Source organism: Somniosus microcephalus, chromosome 3 (assembly GCF_052327205.1).
Source record: "Somniosus microcephalus isolate GS21.2 chromosome 3, FLI_Smic_1.0, whole genome shotgun sequence".
In the NCBI taxonomy this organism is placed as follows: domain Eukaryota; kingdom Metazoa; phylum Chordata; class Chondrichthyes; order Squaliformes; family Somniosidae; genus Somniosus; species Somniosus microcephalus.
Window position 1 is genome coordinate 74,790,441 of NC_140989.1, and position 19,200 is coordinate 74,809,640.

General features: G+C 44.2%; 1 protein-coding gene across 2 annotated transcripts in view; it reads right to left on the reverse strand.

The window, feature by feature from the left end:
• The window catches only part of kctd3 (potassium channel tetramerization domain containing 3), a 91,228-nt gene that overhangs the window by 57,835 nt on the left and 14,193 nt on the right, over nucleotides 1–19,200 (reverse strand). For both annotated transcript variants that reach the window (XM_085981160.1, XM_085981163.1), the window contains exons 3-4: nucleotides 11,786–11,831; nucleotides 1,932–2,005 (exon numbers count right to left, since the gene is read on the reverse strand). In XM_085981160.1, coding sequence (XP_085837286.1) covers nucleotides 1,932–2,005; nucleotides 11,786–11,831 — 120 coding nt within the window. The remainder of the gene's footprint in view (nucleotides 1–1,931; nucleotides 2,006–11,785; nucleotides 11,832–19,200) is intronic.

The window sequence follows — 19,200 nt, forward strand, 5'->3', positions numbered from 1 at the left end:
TAAGATTCCCTCTACCAAACAGCCGTTAAACTGAATGACCTAAGGACCTTATTTAGGTAATTTGGCCACAGGGAGTACCCGAGCAGTGACCTTAATGGAAACTAAACATCACAACTGACACAGACCCAGAAGAGTTGGGAAGGTCAGAAGCATGGTGGCGATTAGGACCCAGTGGAATCGAGAAAATTAGAGGGAGGTGGCACATGCACGTGCTCCGGTTGACTTGCAGCCAGATTATAATTCCATTCATGGGGCTTTCTTGGACCTTTGAGGGATCACCCACATAGGTGTACTGGTTATCTGTGCAGTGCCTCTAGAATCCTTTCATAGCTCGTGTGTCTTGTTTGTAAGTGTACGATTGTTTCCTTACTGTTCATGCTGGCTTGAGCTTTATAAACAAACATTCTTAAATATAATTATATACCACGGATATCTAGATCTCATAATACAGGTAGACTATCCTTTATCCGAAAACCTCGGGACCAGCCGAGTTTCGGATAAAGGAGAATTTCGGATTTCGGAAGGTGGGTCGGCGGGGGGGTCGTGTGCACGACTTACGCTGACGCTCAGCGTAAGTCAGTCGGGGTCGGCGGGGGTCGGGGCCGGCGGTTGTCGGGGCTGGCGGGGGGGTCGGCGGTTGTCGGGGTCCGTGGTTGTCGGGGCTGGCGGGGTCCGCGGGGGGGGTCGGCGGTTGTCGGGGCTGGCGGGGGGTCGTGCGCACGACTTACCCTTTATCCGAACTTCCGCAACCGGAACCCTCTAAAAACCGAAGGTTTTTTCGTTCAGCGGAAGTCGTACGCACAACTTACGCTGAACGAAAAAACCTTCGGTTTTTAGAGGGTTTCGGTTTTCGGAAGTCCGGATAAAGGGTAGTCTACCTGTATCTGTTTGACAGTCACAGCATTGCACTTGAGCAACGGACCCATGGCCTGGACAGTCACTGATAGGTAACCTAAAAAGATAGAGGACTCTAGCGTAGCACGGCACAATCATGCTCCAAACTACCAAAGCACAAAACCACAGGAATTTAGCTGACAAATGTATTATGTATTCAATCATATGCTTACATTAAGAACATAAGAAATAGGCGCAGGAGTAGGCCATCTGGCCCTTCAAGCCTGCTCCGCCATTCAATATCATGGCTGATGATCTACCTCATCTCCACTTTCTTACACTATCCCCATATCCCTTGATTCCCTTAATATTCAAAAATATTTAAAGGAGTTAGCTCTAGCCAATCCCTCAAAAAAAATGTAATCACAGAACATACTTCTCATATTAAAGAGAGGTAAAATGTAGATTTTGTGCATTGAAACAATAAACACTAATTCAGTTCATTCTACTGCATACATGACAACTAATTAGTTTACATCTGATCCTACAAGTCAGCTCATAGGACTCCCACGGCGAAGGCGTGACTGAGCTTAAAACAATTCAGATTCATTTCTTTGGAAGGAAGAGAGAATAAAACTGCTATACTCAGGATTCTGGATCTTGGTTTAGGCCAGAAGTCAACAGTCTGATTCAATGGCAAGAAAGAGATTTACACTCACAAGGCAGTCTGAAGTCTGTACTCCATATAAATCCTGAAACTTATATAAGCTCAATTTGCTTTATGAAATTAATATTCTAGATTTGTTTTATTAGATGTTCTGTAGGACCCAGTGCAAAGAACACGGGGGGGGGGACGTCCTGTGATCTCTATTTGTATTGAAATCATAAACGTGGTCTTTATACTCATATTGTTGAAAGAAAGAATGTAAATCTTTCCCCATGTAAACAAACATTTTCAATGTGCTCAGGGGTCTGACAAAGTCATTTTAAGAAATGAATTTTTGAAGGAGGGAAAAATAAAGTACAGTGTATTTCTGTTGGGATTAGTTGGATTGATGTTGACTGTTATAACTGTGGAAACAAAAGCTTTTCCTTACCTTAAATCTAACTCCTTTGTTCGAAGAAAATTTAGAATTGGTGCAAATGCTGTAGGATCTCGGTCAATAAATATCTATGGGGGAAAACATATAAATTTTAATAGCAATGAAAGACACTGGTTTTAAATATTTAATGTGACACTGATAGCTCATGCAGGCATATCTACTATATATACTACTTTAAGCATAATGCTGCACAGTGACCATAAAAAGGCCATGATAAAGCAAGGGCTTTTCCACTTCAAAGCTTTGGATGATACTTTTGACTCCCTCTAAGATAAGCATTGGACAAGAACAAATCTTCTGAAAATGCCACTCCTGTTGACTTGATTGGTTACTTATTCATTGGGCAATGAATCAGCAAAGTCCAAGGGCCAAGAGTTTTCGCTTTGGACGCAATTGGTGGTCCGGGTGCAAATTGCGCCCAAGGTTTCCCTCATTTTGAGAAGTCTTTTTCTAGAGTTTCCGCTAAAACCCATTTGCGTATCATCGAACGTAAAATCTGCCATGAACCAGTGCAATCGGACAGCATTTTAATACGCAATTTAAAAAAAAAATTTTGCTTCAAGATATATTTCTTGATATACTAAGTGGTAACTTGGTACAGTTTGATTAATACAACTGAAAATGGGTTTATCACAAAAAATAAGCATTTTTAATCAGTGTCAATCCTCCACCTGTGAGTAACCCGATTTTAAAAGGCTGAAAATGACTTTAAAAAGTTATATTGGGGTAAAGTTATATTGGGGCAGCACGGTGGCTAGCACTGTTGCCTCACAGCGCCAGAGACCCGGGTTCGAATCCGGCATCGGGTGACTGTCTGTGTGGAGTTTGCACATTCTCCCCGTGTTTGCGTGGGTTTCCTCCGGGTGCTCCGGTTTCCTCCCACAGTCCAAAGATGTGCGGGTTAGGTTGATTGGCTATGATAAATTGACCCTTAGTGTTAGGGGGATTAAATACGTGGGGTTACGGGGATAGGGTGGGATATGTGTTGGTGTAGGGGTTACAGGGATCGGGTGGGATATGTGTCGGTGCAGGCTCGATGGGCCGAAATGGCCTCTATCTGCACTGTGGGGTTTCTGTGATTCTGTGACAGTCTTCAGTTTTTCGTAAATTAAAAAAAAAATTAAATTCAAAAGTTTTTAAAACATGCCTAGTACAGGAAACTTTGTGCTATCAGGAGGTGAACTATCCGGCAATCTGGAGCCACCGGCAAAGATCAGGAGCCGTTTTTTATTCTTTTTGTTTTCTTTGCTTTATTTGAACAGTCAAGCTCTGTAGCTATAGCAACAGCTTTAGCTACAGAGGCTTACAGCCACACCCGAGTGTTTAGAAGCTGTTGCTAAGCAACAGTGTTTGTTGTCAGATACGGAGATAAGAATCTCCGTATCAAGAATCTCCGTATCTTTCAACATTAACTCTGGAGTGTACGGCAGTTTTGAGGGAACGGCAGCAGCTCGGTCCCGTGGGTGCCGGATAGCACAAAGTTTCCTGTAGTGTCCTTGCACCCAAAAGAACCAGCTTAATTTTGGGAGCATCCCTCGAAAACCTGCAAACAAGCGCAATTAGTGGAAACTCCCAATGGTGATTAATTCATCTTGGGGGGGCCAGTTTTGTGGCGTCATGTTTTTTAAACTAGCACAAAAGATCGTGGAAACTCAATTTGGGCTGAACATAATTTGCGCTTAAAGTTCCGCAATCTTTTGCGCCGGTTATGTTTATTTCAGGCAAGTTACGCCGAAAAAACCAATGTAACTGAGCGGAAACTCTCCCCAAGATCTTCACCAGGCAGCTGACAACCAGACAATAAAATCCCAGTTTTTAATTGCTGCATTAAAAAATGACTATGGACCCATTTTGCACTAATCTACACCTCAGGCCAATCAGAGTCATTGATTAGTCTGAGGTGTAGATTCTGGCCAATATAAAAGTAATGGGTGAACATCAACACCAAATCCCCAGCAGCCCAAAATGTCAAATCACCTGCGCTCAGGCTACACCAGGCAGAAAGCATAAATCATATCGCAACTGCATAAATCAGCAGGCAACAAATTCAAAGTGCTGAGCTTTAGATTAGATCAGCATAAATGAGGAAGAAGCAAATGAAGAAGCAAATCAGCATAAATGAGGAAGAAGCAAATCAGACAACACAATCAATTAACTTTTACAGAAGATGCTGCAAAGGTTAAAAACCATTACATTTTCAGTACCACATCCTCTAATATCTGAAAGTTAGAATATTTCCATTTTTTCAGACTCTAATAAAGGAAGTCTGTATTTTGCCTATACCCTTGTTTTCACTTTCTTCTATGTGGTTACAATTGCAATATAGACACATGGCCACACAGAGATGTTATATAGTGATGTTAAAGATATTTTGGCTGTTATTCACTGTGCAGTAGTACTGCAAGTCCGCTCCCCCCAGCTCAAAACTCTGTAGCTGTGTTTGTCTTTAGAATTTACAGGGCATGAAGGGGATCCTGAGCTCCATCGTCAATAACTTCTGGCAGAAGCAAAATTCTGGTTTGCAGTCCAATTTCTTAAAGCTTCTAAGGGAGCAAACGACCCACCCCACAGCTTATTTCCTCTCTTCTCCAAACACTCCCCAACCCAATACGGAACTAATTTACTACAAGCCTGACTACACCGCCGCTTTTGTTAGATTAATATAGAAAACGTCTGTTTTTGTTAGATTATTTTAGAAAACCAGACTTGAAGGGGAAATTGACTAAATTCAGGTTTCAGTCTTTGAAGGTATAAATAAAATGTTTCAAGCTACTTTGTTTTCTTTTACTACAGATGAGGAATGATGTCAAGGCCTTGGAAAGGGTACAGAGGATCATACCAGGGATGAAGGGCTTCAGTTATGTGGAGAGACTAGAGAAGCTGGGATTGTTCTCCTTAGAGCAGAGAAGGTTAAGAGAGGTATTCAAAATTATGAGGGGTTCTGATAGAGCAAGTGGGTCGATAACCAGAGGTCATAGATTGAAAATAATTGGCAAAAGAACTAGAGGGAAATGAGAAGATATTTGTTCACATAGAGGGTTGTTAAGATCTGGAACAAACTACCTAAAAGGGTGGTGAAATCAGATTCCATAGGAACTTTGAAAAGGCAGTTGGACATGTACTTGAAGAGGACTAATTTGCATGGTTTGGGGGAAAAAGCTGGGGTGTGGGACTCAGTTGCTCAGCTCTTTCAAAGAGTCGGCACCTGCATGACAGGCCAAATGGCCCCCTTCTGTGCTGTACGACTCCATGATGCAAGTAGTTAGTTTCTTTGCCAGAACTAATTTCAAAAGGTGATACTGAAACACTACATCTTTACCACTAGATGGCATTATAGGCCACAGTATATTGCTGAAATGAAGCTCTGTTGTAATAAAGGACTTAAAATCATCACGGGAAAGGTTGCAATCTTTTGCCCAGTTCAAAATCCGACAGGAGTGCTGTTCTGGACAAGGATTGCAGCTTATGCAAGAGGAAGTCAATGCATGAAAAACATTTCTTTTCATTTAAAAAAAAAGGCATGTGGGAAAGTGGATCTGTTTACAGAAACTTTTTTAAAATGTACAATCAAAACTAGAATGTTACTGCCCCATCGTCATAAACATGTTTAATTGTTGTGGAATGCTACACATCCAACCACCAACTACTTTCCTGACCACAGGCCTAATGGTATTATCCTTACATATCACAGTACAATATTATCCGTTGTATGCATCAGCAGAAGACAGATAGCATGGAATTATGAATCAGAATGTTAATTTATCCTTTGTTAACAAAAATATCACATGTTTGGTTATCTGACCCAGTCACATCTTCATTTGGTATTTTAAAAATTCAAGGAAAAAAAGGCATCACCGGGAGTGTTTTTCTAAAGTTTGAGCTACCCACTGAAAATGACGCCCTATTCTGCTGGGGTACATCACACTAATCATTCCCGATGGCAGTGAAGCACGTGAATGGTCGTCCCCACCGGGAGTGTAAGGCTGTTTTTACCAAGTTCGACATCAACTTATGCAACTTACCAATTTAAAACAAAGTCTTCTCTAGCATAAGCAAAAGAAGTGATTGATCACTGTGGAGTATATATCTTACCACAAACTTCCACACTGGCTTTTGGAAAACTGCTCAGCAGGATGTGGTTTTTAACAATTTCCATTCCAATTAAACAGTATAGCTACCTATAAATGTGTCTACCTCAACAACAACAACTTGTATTTACATAGCACCTTTAACGTAATAAACGTCCCAAGGTGCTTCACAGAAGTGTTATAAGTCAAAAATTTGACACCAAGCCACATAAGGAGAAAATATGGCAGATGACCAGCTTGGTTAAAGAGGTAGGTTTTAAGGAGCGTCTTAAAGGAGGAAAGAGAGGTAGCGAGGCGGAGAGGTTTAGGGAGGAAATTCCAGAGCTTAGGGCTGAGGCAACAGAAGGCACGGCCACCAATGGTTGAGCGATTATAATCAGGGATGCTCAAGAGAGCAGAATTAGAGCAGCGCAGATATCTCGTGGGGGGGAGGTTGTGGGGTTGGAGGAGATTACAGAGATAGGGAGGGGCGAAGCTATGGAGGGATCTGAAAACAAGGATGAAAATTTTGAAATCGAGGCGTTGCTCAACCGGAAGCCAATGTAGAGCAGCGAGCACAGGGGTGACGGGCGAACGGGACTTGGTGCGAGTTAGGACACGGGCAGCCGAGTTTTGAATGACCTCCAGTTTATGTAGGGAAGAACGTGGGAAGCCAGCCAGGAGTGCGTTGGAATAGTCAAGTCTAGAGGTAACAAAGAGGGTTTCAGCAGCAGATGAGCTGAGGCAGAGGTAGAGACGGGCGATGTTACAGAGGTGGAAATAGACGGTCTTAGTTATGGCACAGATGTGTGACCGGCAGCTCATTTCAGGGTCAAATATGACACCAAGGTTGTGAACAGTCTGGTTCAGCCTCAGACAGATGCTAGTCAAAAGGAAACACATATTAAAAATGTGGTGTGTGTAATCTGATCGGACATGGCCCTGTGGGTAGCAGAGCGGGCCCAGGGGCCATGTAGCCTGATCCTGCTCCTATTTCGTGTGTCTAATTCTGTTAGATTCAGGAGATGGTTCTGTGATAGTAGATTGGTGGTTAGGATCAGATCAGCCTTGATCTTATTGAATGGCGGAGCAGGCTCGAGGGGCCGATTGGCTTACTTCTGCTCCTATTTCTTAAGTTCTTATGTTCTTATTAATGATCCAATTATATACACACACTATAGAAAAGTTCAGCTAAAGAATTAGTTGGAGCTACACAATACAAGCAAGTACCATTCGTAATATAACTTTGGGATCACTTTATCATGCCTCCCCTCACCTGTGGCCCTCAACAGACATTCTACTCCAGATGCTGCTGTGGCTCCATTCATGGCATGCTTGAGTATGGGATGTTCGGAAGATCACAAGATAGATACAGACAACAAAGGCCACTCAAGCGATTGTGGCTCATCCGGGCAGAAGGGTCTTTCTTCCCATCACAGAATTCAACTGATTCCAGACCATTAGCCTTCACTATTCTACCCTGAAATCCATTCTATGTTGATCTTGTGTTGGGTCAAGAAAATCTTTCTAACATCAGTCCTAAATCCCTTGTTCTATTGTCACAGTTTAATTTGAAGTAACATTTTAGATATAACTTCTTCAACTTCTATACTTTTATAAGATCGCCCATCAATCACTTACTTTCAAGACTGAAAAGTTAACGTTTGGGATAAGCTTTTGCAAGGAGTTCCAAATTGCTAATGCAATCAAGACCATGTGCTGATCGCAACAAGCAGCAAGGAAGAAAATCTGGAAGTGTTAGATTTAGTGCTTCAAAGGTTGAATTCCCACAATGTCAAATTGAAAAGGAGCAAATGCGCTTTTGTGCAGCCCAAGGTTGTGTACAGTGGCAGAAGGTGGGTAGTGGTGTTCCACAAGGATCAGTGCTGGGACCACTGCTGTTCACAATTTACATAACGATTTAGACTTAGGAATCAAAAACACAATTTCTAAATTTGCGGATGACACCAAATTGGGGGAGATAGTTAATACTGAGGAGGACTGCAACAAATTACAGGAGGACATTAATAAACTTGCAGAATGGGCATATAATTGGCAAATGAAGTTCAACACAGATAAATGTTAGGTATCACGTTTTGGTAGGAAGAATAGGGAGGTCACTTATCACTTGGAGGGTGCGAGTCTAGGTGGGGTAGAGGAACAAAGATCTCTGAGTACAGATACACAAATCACAAAGTTGCAAACCAAGCACTGGGGTTTATTTCTAGAGATATAGAATTGAAAGGTAGGGAAATTATGCTAAACCTGTATCGAACCTTGGTTAGACCACACTTAGAGAGTACTGCATAGAAACATAGAAAAATAGGAGCAGGAGTAGGCTATTCGGCCCTTCGAGCCTGCTCCGCCATTCAATATGATCATGGCTGATCCTCTATCTCAATACAATATTCCTGCTTTCTTCCCATACCCCTTGATGCCTTTTGTGTCTAGAAGGCTTGCGATCCTGGGCCTCTCCGCTTCAAAATGCGCAGAGGCCCACGTATCCCAGGGGCACATGCAGTTCGCAAGCGTCCCTGGTATCACGTGGGCCAGGCGAACCAATGGAAGAAGGGAATCCCCCTTCATACTTTTGACAGTTCCGAACGCACCGAACTGTCAAAAGTATGAATGGGGATGACTGCAAAAATGTACCAACACACTGAAATAAATAAAGAAAAACCATTACATATATAAAATTAATTAAAATGCCATTTAATTAAATATTTTAAACAAAAATTTAATTTTTTGAAAAATAACTTTAAATGTTTTAATGGGGCTAAAAATAACCTTACCTTATTGCACGGGTTTTTTAATGTTTAAAAGATTGAAAAAGAATTATTGTTATGTTATTTTAAAGACTTATGCTGGTAAAAGCAGGCCTTACGTCTGCTTTTACTAGGCGTAAGAATTCTATGGCCTTTCAGCGGGCGGAAGTTGTGCAAAAGCGCAACTCTCCACCTGCAGAGGCACTTCTCCTGGGATGCATGCGTACAGTTCTGGTCACCATAATACGAAAAGGATATAGAGGCACTGGAGAGGGTGCAGAGAAGATTTACAAAGATGATACCAGAAATATAAGGGTATACATATCAGGAAAGAATAAACAGGCTGGGTCTCTTTTCTCTTGAAAAAAGACTGAGGGGTGACCTAATAGAGGTCTTTAAAATTATGAAAAATTTTGATAGCGTGGATACAGAGACAATGGGATCGATTTTCCCGAAGCTGTCGGGAAGAAGGCGGGACTACAACTTTCGGGTTTTAGACCTGCCTACTTCAACGTCTGGCCAATCCGCACGATTTTCCCTTGATTGACCTTGTTGAGCCCGCCCAGCAGGCTCAACAGGCCAATTAAGGGCCACCTGGCAACAGGTGACGTCACAGATTGCAATTTCATCTGTCAAGAGTTCTTGACAGATGAAATATCAGTGTTTCACAGTTGTTTGAAGCTGTGAAACACTGACAGTCCGAGTTCTAACATGAGTCCTTCTGCAAACTCAATTAGAACTCACACCGGCACTCAAAGCTGAAGGCTGTCACTTTTCACAGATCGCAGCCGTTCAGCTTTAAGTTCCGACTGAGTGATGGGCTCCCGACGGCTACAGGAAGAAAGGCTGTTAAGGTAAGTAAAAGTTCTTTACACACTTTAGGCACACCAAACACACTTACCTTTGCACTCATGCACCCATCACTCACCTGAACACCGACATCGCGACCCCTCCAACTCCTTCAACCCGACGGCCCGCCTGCTCTAACCTGGCGTGGTTTGGAGCCGTCGGGAATCCCACACGAAACCCTTCAAAATAGGGATTAGGCTAAAAACTGCCTGTTAACAGGCAGTTAATTGGCACTAATCCCTTCCCGCCTGGTTTCGGCGGTTCCCAGTGCAGGGCGGGTACCCGCCGCCTCTGAAAGTTGCGTGGAGCGGGGTTTTGGGCGGGATGGTGTCGGGACCCCCGAATTCGGGATTTTCCCCCCCAACACGCCTGAAACCCCGCCCGACGGCTCCACAAAAATCGACCCCAATGTTTCCACTTGTGGGGAAGAGCATAACTAGAGACCATCAATATAAGATAATCACCAAGAAATCCAATCGGTAATTCAGAAGAAACTTCTTTACCCAAAGAGTGGTGAGAATGTGGAACTCGCTACCACAGGGAGTGGTTGAAGCGAATATATGGATGCATTTAAGGGGAGGCTAGACAAGCACATGAGGGAAAAGGGAATAGAGGGTTATACTGATAGATTTAGATGAGAAAAGACGGGAGAAGGCTCGAGTGGAGCATAAACGCCGGCATGGACTGCTTGGGCCAAATGGCCTGTTTCTCTGCCATATATCCTATGTAATGTCTGTAATCCTATGCTTTCCTCATAAGTCATTGCTCTGATGTTAAGGATCAGTCAACTGACTCTTTGCTAAACAGTCTTCAGAACTTGAATACCTTGCTTGTGTCTCAGTGATGAGAACTGGGCACAGTATTCGGGTGTGGGCTGAGCAGAGCATTACTTCCTGACTTACATTCTACTGGTTTAGCTATATAGTTCAGCATTCAATTTGTATTGTTGCTGCAGTGATTGAACATGTTGACAACTAGATTTCTTTCAATTTCATCTTCAGCTATTGTTGACCGAGCTGGGATTCAATGTTACCCCCTCTCAAACAACAACTACTACTACTGGGAAGCAGGGTTATCCCAGCTTCAACCCAGAAAGTGGAAGGGCATAATTAAGGTAGAATTATGCTGTTATTGTCCAACAATTTTTTTTTCCTCTTCTCCTAAGAAAATGCCTGGCCTCCACAGTGGCATAACTGAAAACAGCTCAGTGTGTGGGGAAATAACAGCACAGATCCATGACACAACTCTCCCTGATGCGGAATTCCTACTGACCCTTGGGGAAAAATTAACAGGTGTAAATGGAGCAGCCATCCAAGGAATCTTCCAAAACAGAACTCCTTGCGCAACCAGCACAATCATAGAAAGTTTTTCTTTAATGGTTGTACAGGTATTATGAAACCTAATGTCCCTGTAAGCAATGAAACATTTGACAACTTTAACCACCTTAAAAAGTTCTCGGAAACTAAAAATACAAGTTTGAAAAGGGATTCTGATTTTCCTGAAATGTGAGGCTTGGGAGATTTCTATGTAACAGGAGTGTGCATAAATACAATGCCGAATCAGAAGAAAAATATAATTAAGACATCATTTAGATGTGGAAATAATAGCAGCCATAGCAGTGCTAGCATTGATATACTGTCAGGTCAGGAAAGGAGAGATTAGGAGGGTGCAATATGTAACCATGAAAAATACAGTATTAACCTATTCATTCATGATGTTTCTGTTGCATAGCAAAGCCATCTGGGAAGTTACCGAGTCGAGTGATCAGTTACACTGCTTTGTAACTGACCATTGTGAAGTGCAAACGCCCCAGGGTAATTTGCTGTGTTAGCGTGGGGCACTTTCATTTCTCGGTAATCAGTTCCAAAGCAGTGTTCAGTTGCCTGGGAGTAGAAAGTGGTAAATAGTTAAGTTGGGACAGAAAAGGGTCATTTAACGTTTAGGAAAAAACGTAACTAATGTAAAAAAAAAGGAAAAATGGCAATGGTCACTTCTGCAGTTGCAACTTTGCTGACTAAAGTAACTGAGAATGATTCATTATTAGTGCATAAATAAATGTAGATGGATTATTTATAGTGTTCCTCCGTAAGAGTTGAAGAACATTCATAAGTAACAATAGAATTCTGCTTTCAAAAAATCAAACATTAAATAAAAAGTATCAGCTTACTGCTCCAGTTTCATCCCGTAGTGTTGAGATTCTCCCACTCAGCAAGCTGGAACAAAAGCAGTTACCAGTGAATTAGTGTGAAGGTCAGTGCTTTGGCTAATTTGAAAAGAAACTGTTCAACAATTCTGGACAATACATACTAGTTTATACAGAGGATGAACCGTCCACTGGAGGTTTCAAATATACCCGTTAGGCACATGGAACTAACGTTCTGTGCAAATACTGAACAATCAATGGTAAAAAGGGTCCTATTAGAACCAGAGCAAAATACGGCAAATGCTGAAAATTTGAAATAAAACAGGAAATGCTGGAAACACTCAGCCGGTCTGGCAGCATCTGTGAAGAAAGTAAAAAAGTTAGGTTAGGTTAACATTTCAGTCTACGACCCTTCGTCAGAACCAGAAGATATTAGACATCTGTAACATCTTCTCGTTCTGACGAAGGGCCATAGACCTGAAACATTAACCTAACCTTTTTCCTTTCTCCACAGGTGCTGTCTGATCTGCTGAGCGTTTCCAGCAGTTTTTCTTTCATTTCCTATTACAGCAGATTTAGAACAATTTACATTTGAGGATGTTTATTACAATCAACCCAGTGATATAGCAATATCAAACTTCCAAGTAATATTGTACGCTGCGACTGTTGAATAATGATCATTGAGTAACTAAACAAGCCACATCACACTACCATGTCTGCATATCACATGGCATTCAGGCCGGAATTTTGCCGGCGCTCAGAGTGCGGGTTCGGAGGCAGGTCTGCTATCAAAATCAAAAAGATCGACAGCGGGGCAGTATCCCGCTCTGAACCCGCCTCCTTGTAAGTTTCCCTAGTGCCGGCTCTGCCTGCACATTGCAGACCCGGCACTAAGCGGCAGGTCAGGCGATTCACAAAGTTAAGAGTGTGATTAAAGCAATTTAATCAGCATTTTCCCAGGTACAAGCCATTTTCCAAGTTTTTCACGAGGTTCACATCGCTCGGGGATCATGCCAGGTAACTATGTCAGGTTTTAAACAACTCTCCATTTCTGTGAATGGGTGACAGCTGCAAAAGTGGTATAAGACCTACCATTTCACAGCTGGTCACTTTCCAATCTTAGAGGCTGGAGCCTCCAGGATTTGGAATACACTTTTCAGCTTTATGGAGGTTTGAACGATTTGTAGCAAACTCTCTATCCAGCGTCACCTCCTTGGAGCAACCTCTCTCACCATTGACTGATCGCTTCTGTCATCTCAACATCACCTGCCATCTATTACATCAGCATCGGTGCCCTTGAAACAAATCTCACCATGGTCCTCAGAATCCTACCAAGATCAACCCCAACATCACCAGGCACACCAGCAGCACTGACAACACTACCAACCTTCGCCGCAATCACCTGATGCAGCACAGGACAGAGGGCATCAGCACCCGACCACATTGTTGCACGGGAGGCCAGGGATGGCCTCACCATGGCCAGATTTACTTCACTTGCCGCTGTACACCCTGGCTGCCACATGATGCGCCAGGTTGGCACCACCCCACACCAACACCATAAAGCATTCCCTATAATGACCAAGCCATTCCTTTCACACTCATCACCATTGCGGGAGGTACCGTTATGTCTCACCATTCATTGCAACTCACAAAGCCACTTCTAACGGTGCACACAGATCTGTCCAAGAACGCAAAGTGTTGAAAATAAAGATTTCATTGTTTGACAACACATTAACAGAAACGTTACATGAATATTGGCTAAAACACCTAAGTGCCTACCCTTGTGTGTTGTTAGTTGGTAAGATTGGACAAGGATGAGGATGAGTGCGAGGGGTGGCTAATGAGATGGGGAAGTGATAATGTAGATAGAGGGGGACGGACGGAGGTGCAAGGTAAGTTGGTATGAGTAAGGATGTGCAGGAGTAGGGTAGGGAAGGCAGAGTAATGGGGATGTGATGAGCGGCACAGCAGGCTAAGGCTGAGTGTGGCTTTGCAGTAACGTTTTGTGATCTGAGATCATTGAAAGGTTTGCACCTCTGCACCACAGCTAAGCAAATGGAGGGAGTAATGGGAGAGGCTGGGTGCAGCCGTGCACCTTTGTGCAATGCTCGTCAGTGTTTGCAGCACCTCAACACTGCAGAGCACTGACAGCACAACTGTCAAAATGATTATGGACATGGCCCCTTTAAAGAAACCGGCTGATTACGCATCATCAAATGAATTCATCAGACCCGCTTCCTAGTAATTGGTCAGGAACCTGGCAGGGTGGGCTTAACAAGCCCCATCAATAGAATATCTTGTTGGAGGCCAGGATCGACACAGATGCAGGGTCCCCACACGCCACGGATGTCGCCCGCCCCGGACCCGCCGAGTTTGGAAAAAAATCCAGCCCTCAGTATACGTACATCATGCTGGTCAAACACAAGGCTAGTGGTTAATACTGGCCAATGTTAATTTAAAAAAAGTGATGAACTAAAATTAAAATAACCCATTAGAACTAAAGGCCAGTTATACTACTACTTTTGCATCAATGGAAAACTGGGAGTATAATTCCCAAGTCGGCTCATCAATCTGATTACTGTAATAAAGTCAAGAGTTTGAGAAACTTCCAAGAGGTACTATTACATCACTTTTTTTTTATTCGCTCATGGGATGTGGGCGTCACTGGCAAGGCCAGCATTTATTGCCCATCCCTAGTTGCCCTTGAGAAGGTGGTGGTGAGCCACCTTCTTGAACCGCTGCAGTCCTTGTGGTGAAGGTACTCCCACAGTGCTGTTAGGGAGGGAGTTCCAGGATTTTGACCCAACAACGATGAAGGAACAGCGATATACAGGTAGACTATCCTTTATCCGAAAACCTTGGGGCCAGCTGTGTTTCGGTTTTCGGATTTCAAAAGGTTTTCATCTCCGTATCTGACAACAAACACTGTTGCTTAGCAACAGCTTGTAAACACTCGGGCCCTGCCTTGGAAGCGTCTCTGAAGCTGTTGCTAAGCTACAGAGACTCTTTCCACAGCCTGACTGTTTAAAAAAATGCTAGGGGAAGAAAAAAAAACTAACAAAACGGCTGCTGATTTCTGCCGTTAGATCGAGGTTTCCGGCTCCCCCTGCTCCGTATCTGAATTCCTTGACTTAGCAGGGGTCTGGGGCTCGACTGCTGCCGCCAGTTGTGGGAAAGCCGGATATCGGCTGACTCCTACATTAAACTGGCCCGCAAATCAGGTTGGGTGGGGGGGGGGGATGAAAAGACTATCGGACAGGCCACTGCAGCTATCGGAAGGGCCGCTGTATTGTTGGGTTCACTCTCCTGGTACCTCCTTCACACTGCCCGGCTCGGCCTGCAATCTCCTACGCAGGAGGGAACTCTGTGACCCTCTGCCCTGCTCACAGGGAAAGGCAGAGCTACCGGACCACTCCTGTCATGTTTGGCGCCACTCGGGTCATGTCGTGCGCACGACTTACGCTCCACGAAAAAACTTTCGGTTTTGAGAGGTTTTCGGAAGTGCGGATAAAGGATAGTCTACCTGTACTTCCAAGTCAAGATGGTGTGTGACTTGGAGGGGAACTTGGAGGTGGTGGTGTTCCCATGCGCTTGCTGCCCTTGTCCTTCTAGGTGGTAGAGGTTGCGGGTTTGGGAGGTGCTACCGAAGAAACCTTAGTGAGTTGCTGCAGTGCATCTTGTAGAGGGTACACCCTGCAGCCACGGTACGCTGGTGGTGGAGGGTGTAAATTTTTACGGTGGTGGATGGGGTGCCAATCAAGCGGGCTGCTTTGTTTTGGATGGTGTCGAGCTTCTTGAGTGTTGTTGGAGCTGCACTCATCCAGGTAAGTGGAGAGTATTCCATCACACTCCTTACTCCTTGCAGATGGTGGAAAGGCTTTGGGGAGTCAGGAGGGGAGACACTCACCACAGAATACCTAGCCTCTGATCTGCTCTTGTTGTCACAATGTGTGTGTGGCTGGTCCAGTTAAGTTTCTAGTTAATGGTGACCCCCAGGATATTGATGGTGGGGAATTCGGCGATGGTAATGCTGTTGAATGTCAAGGGGCGGTGGTTAGATGCTCGCTTGTTGCAGGTAGTCATTGCCTGGCACTTGTTACTTGCCACTTATCAGCTCAAGCATGAATGTCATCCAGGTCTTGCGGCAAGCGAATGGCACTGAACACTGTGCAGTCATCAGCGAACATCACCACTCCTGACCTTATGATGGAGGGAAGGTCATTGATAAAGCAGCTGAAGATGGTTGGGCCTCGGATACTGCCCTGAGGAACTCCTGCAGTGATAGCCTGGGGCTGTGATGATTGACCTCCAACCACCGGCAGTGGAGAGTTTTCCCCCCCAATTCCCATTGACTTCAGTTTTACTAGGGCTCATTGATGCCACACTCAGTCAAATGCTGCCTTGATGTCAAGGGCAGTCACTCTCACCTCACCTCTGGAATTCAGCTCCTTTGTCCATGTTTGGACCAAGGCTGTAATGAGGTCAGGAGCCGAGTGGTACTGGCAAAACCCAAACTGGGCATCAGTGAGCAGGTCATTGGTGAATAAGTGCTGCTTGATAGCACTGTCGACGACACTTTCCATCACTTTGCTGATGATTGAGAGTAGACTAATGGGACGGTAATTGGCCGGATAGGATGTGTCCTGCTTTTTGTGGACAGGACATACCTGGGCAGTTTTCCACATTATTGGATAGATGCCAGTGTTATAGCTGTATTGGAACAGCTTGGCTAGAGGCGCGGCTAGTTCTGGAGCACAAGTCTTCAGAACGACAGCCGAGATGTTGTTGGGGCCCACAGCCTTTGCTGTGTCCAGTGGGCTCAGCCATTTCTTGATATCACGTGGGGTGAATCGAATTGGCTGAAGACTGGCTTCTGTGGTAGTGGGGACCTCAGGAGGAGGCCGATATGGATCATCCACTCGGCACTTCTGGCTGAAGATGGCTGCAAACGCTTCAGCCTTGTCTTTTGCACTCACGTGCTAGGCTCCACCGTCATTGAGGATGGGGATATTCATGGAGCCTCCTCCTCCCATTAGTTGTTTAATTGTCCACCGTCATTCACGACTGGATGTGGTAGGACTGCAGAGCTTTGATCTGATCCGTTGATTGTGGGATCGCTTAGCCCTGTCTATAGCATGCTGCTTCCGCTTTTTAGCATGCATGTAGTCCTGTGTTGCAGCTTCCCCAGATTGGCACCTCATTTTTAGGTATGCCTGGTGCTGCTCCTGGCATGCTCTTCTACACTCCTTATTGAACCAGGATTGGTCCCCTGGCATGACGGTAATGGTAGACTGAGGAATATGTCGGGCCATGAGGTTACAGTATTGGTGGAACACAATTCTGCTGCTGATGGTCCACAGCGCCTCATGGAGGCCCAGTTTGAGCTGCTAGATCTGTTCTGAATCTATCCCATTTAGCACGGTGGTAGTGCCACACAACACGATGGAGGGTGTCCTCAGTCTCCACAATGACTGGATGGTGGTCACTGCTACCAATGCTGCCATGGACAGATGCATCTGCGACAGGTAGATTGGTGAGGACGAGGTCAAATAGGTTTTTCCCTCGTGTTGGGCAGACAAGTGGCAGAAAGAATTTAATACAGAGAAGTGTGAGGTGATGCATTTTGACAGAAGGAACAGGGAAAGGAACACTTAATGGCACAGTTTTAAATAGTGTGCAGGGACAGAGGGACCTGGGAGTTAATGTGCATAGGTCCCTGAAGGTGGCAGAACATATGGAGAGTGATTATCAAAGCATATTGGATCTTGGGCTTCATAAATAGAGGTATTGAATACAAAAGTAGAGAAGTTATACTGAACCTTTATAAAGCGCTGGTTAGGCCACAACTGGAGTATTGCGTCCAGTTCTGGTCACCACACTTTAGGAAGGATGTGAAGGTCCTTGAGAGGGTGCAGAGTAGAGTTATCAGAATGGTTCCGGGGATTGGGGGATCTTAGCTACAAGGACAGATTGGAGAAGCTGGATTTGTTTGAGGGGTGATTTGTTAGATGTGTACAAGATTATGACGGGTTTGGATAGGCTCGATGGGGAAAGGCTGTTCTCACTAGTTAATGGTACAAGGGTACATTCTGTGCCCTTGCTACTTTCAGTGCTTCTTCCAAATGGTGTTCAACATGGAGGAGTACTGATTCATCAGCTATGGGAAGGTTTCCTTGCCCATGAAGCCACGGAGTCAATCTTGAGTCACTCCTTCCCGACTGTATACCACTGGGCCGCCACTCCTGGATGGTAATGGAGGAGTTTGGGACATTGGCTGAAAGGTATGATTCTGTGAGTATGACTATGTCAGGCTGTTGCTTGACTAGTCTGTGGAGCAGCTCTCCCAATTTTGGCACTAGTCCCCAGACGTTGGTGAGGAGGACTTAAGGGTCGACTGGGCTGGGTGTGCCGTTGTTGTGTCCATAGCCAGTGCCGAGGTCGATGCCGGGTGGTCTGTCCGGTTTTATTCTTATTGTTTTTGTAGTGATTTTCTACAACCAAATGGCTTGCTGGGCCATTTCAGAGGGCAGTTAAGAGTCAACTACATTGCTGTGTCATATATAGGCCAGACCAGGTAAGGATGGTAGATTTCCTTCCCTAAAAGGAGAGTAGTGAACCAGATGGGTTTTTACGACAATCCAATAGCTTCATTACTGATAATAGCTTTTTATTCCAGATTTAGTTAATTAACTGAATTTAAATTCCCCAGCTGCCATGGTGGGATTTGAACTCACGTTTCCGGATCAGTAGTCCATGCCTCTGGATTACTAGTCCAGTAACATAACCACTATACTACTTAGGCTTTGTGCCAGCTGCAACGTAACTGCATTAGAAAAAGTAAAAATAGATCCAAACTCAAAGGGAATTTATTGGAAGATGGATAGGAGTAACAGGCAAGAGAAATGGCAAGACAGTCAGGGTCTGAAGTTGGCAATGGTAGTGTTCAGAGCAGAAAGCACGATGAGACACTGTTCCTGAAGTTTGCTATTTCAGGACATAGCCTGCACATAAGTTTGAACAAAATACAAGGAGAAACATCACTCATCTATGGTTGAGTCTCACTGTGATCTTCATTTTGTTTACAATCTGTGAAAAAAATAACCATCTATAATGCATTGTATAAAATTGAACAGATTTATGAACAGAGAAAGCAACTTTAATCACGATAAGAACAGCATTAAACAGCCTGATGTGATAACATTATCATGTTCCTTGGGATTCCATTCCAAATTGCCAATATTTTAAAATACATTGAGGAAAAAAAAGGCAATTTGCTTTTTCCTAAATAATACACATTTGGGTCATTTCAGGCGGTTCCCTGGACTATAGCAGTGGCTATAGAGAATATAGTAGCCTAGCGAAAAGGTTCCACTCCAGCTGAATAAATACTAAAGCAGGCATGGATGTGGTCTATACTGCATAGTTCTGCAAACAACATT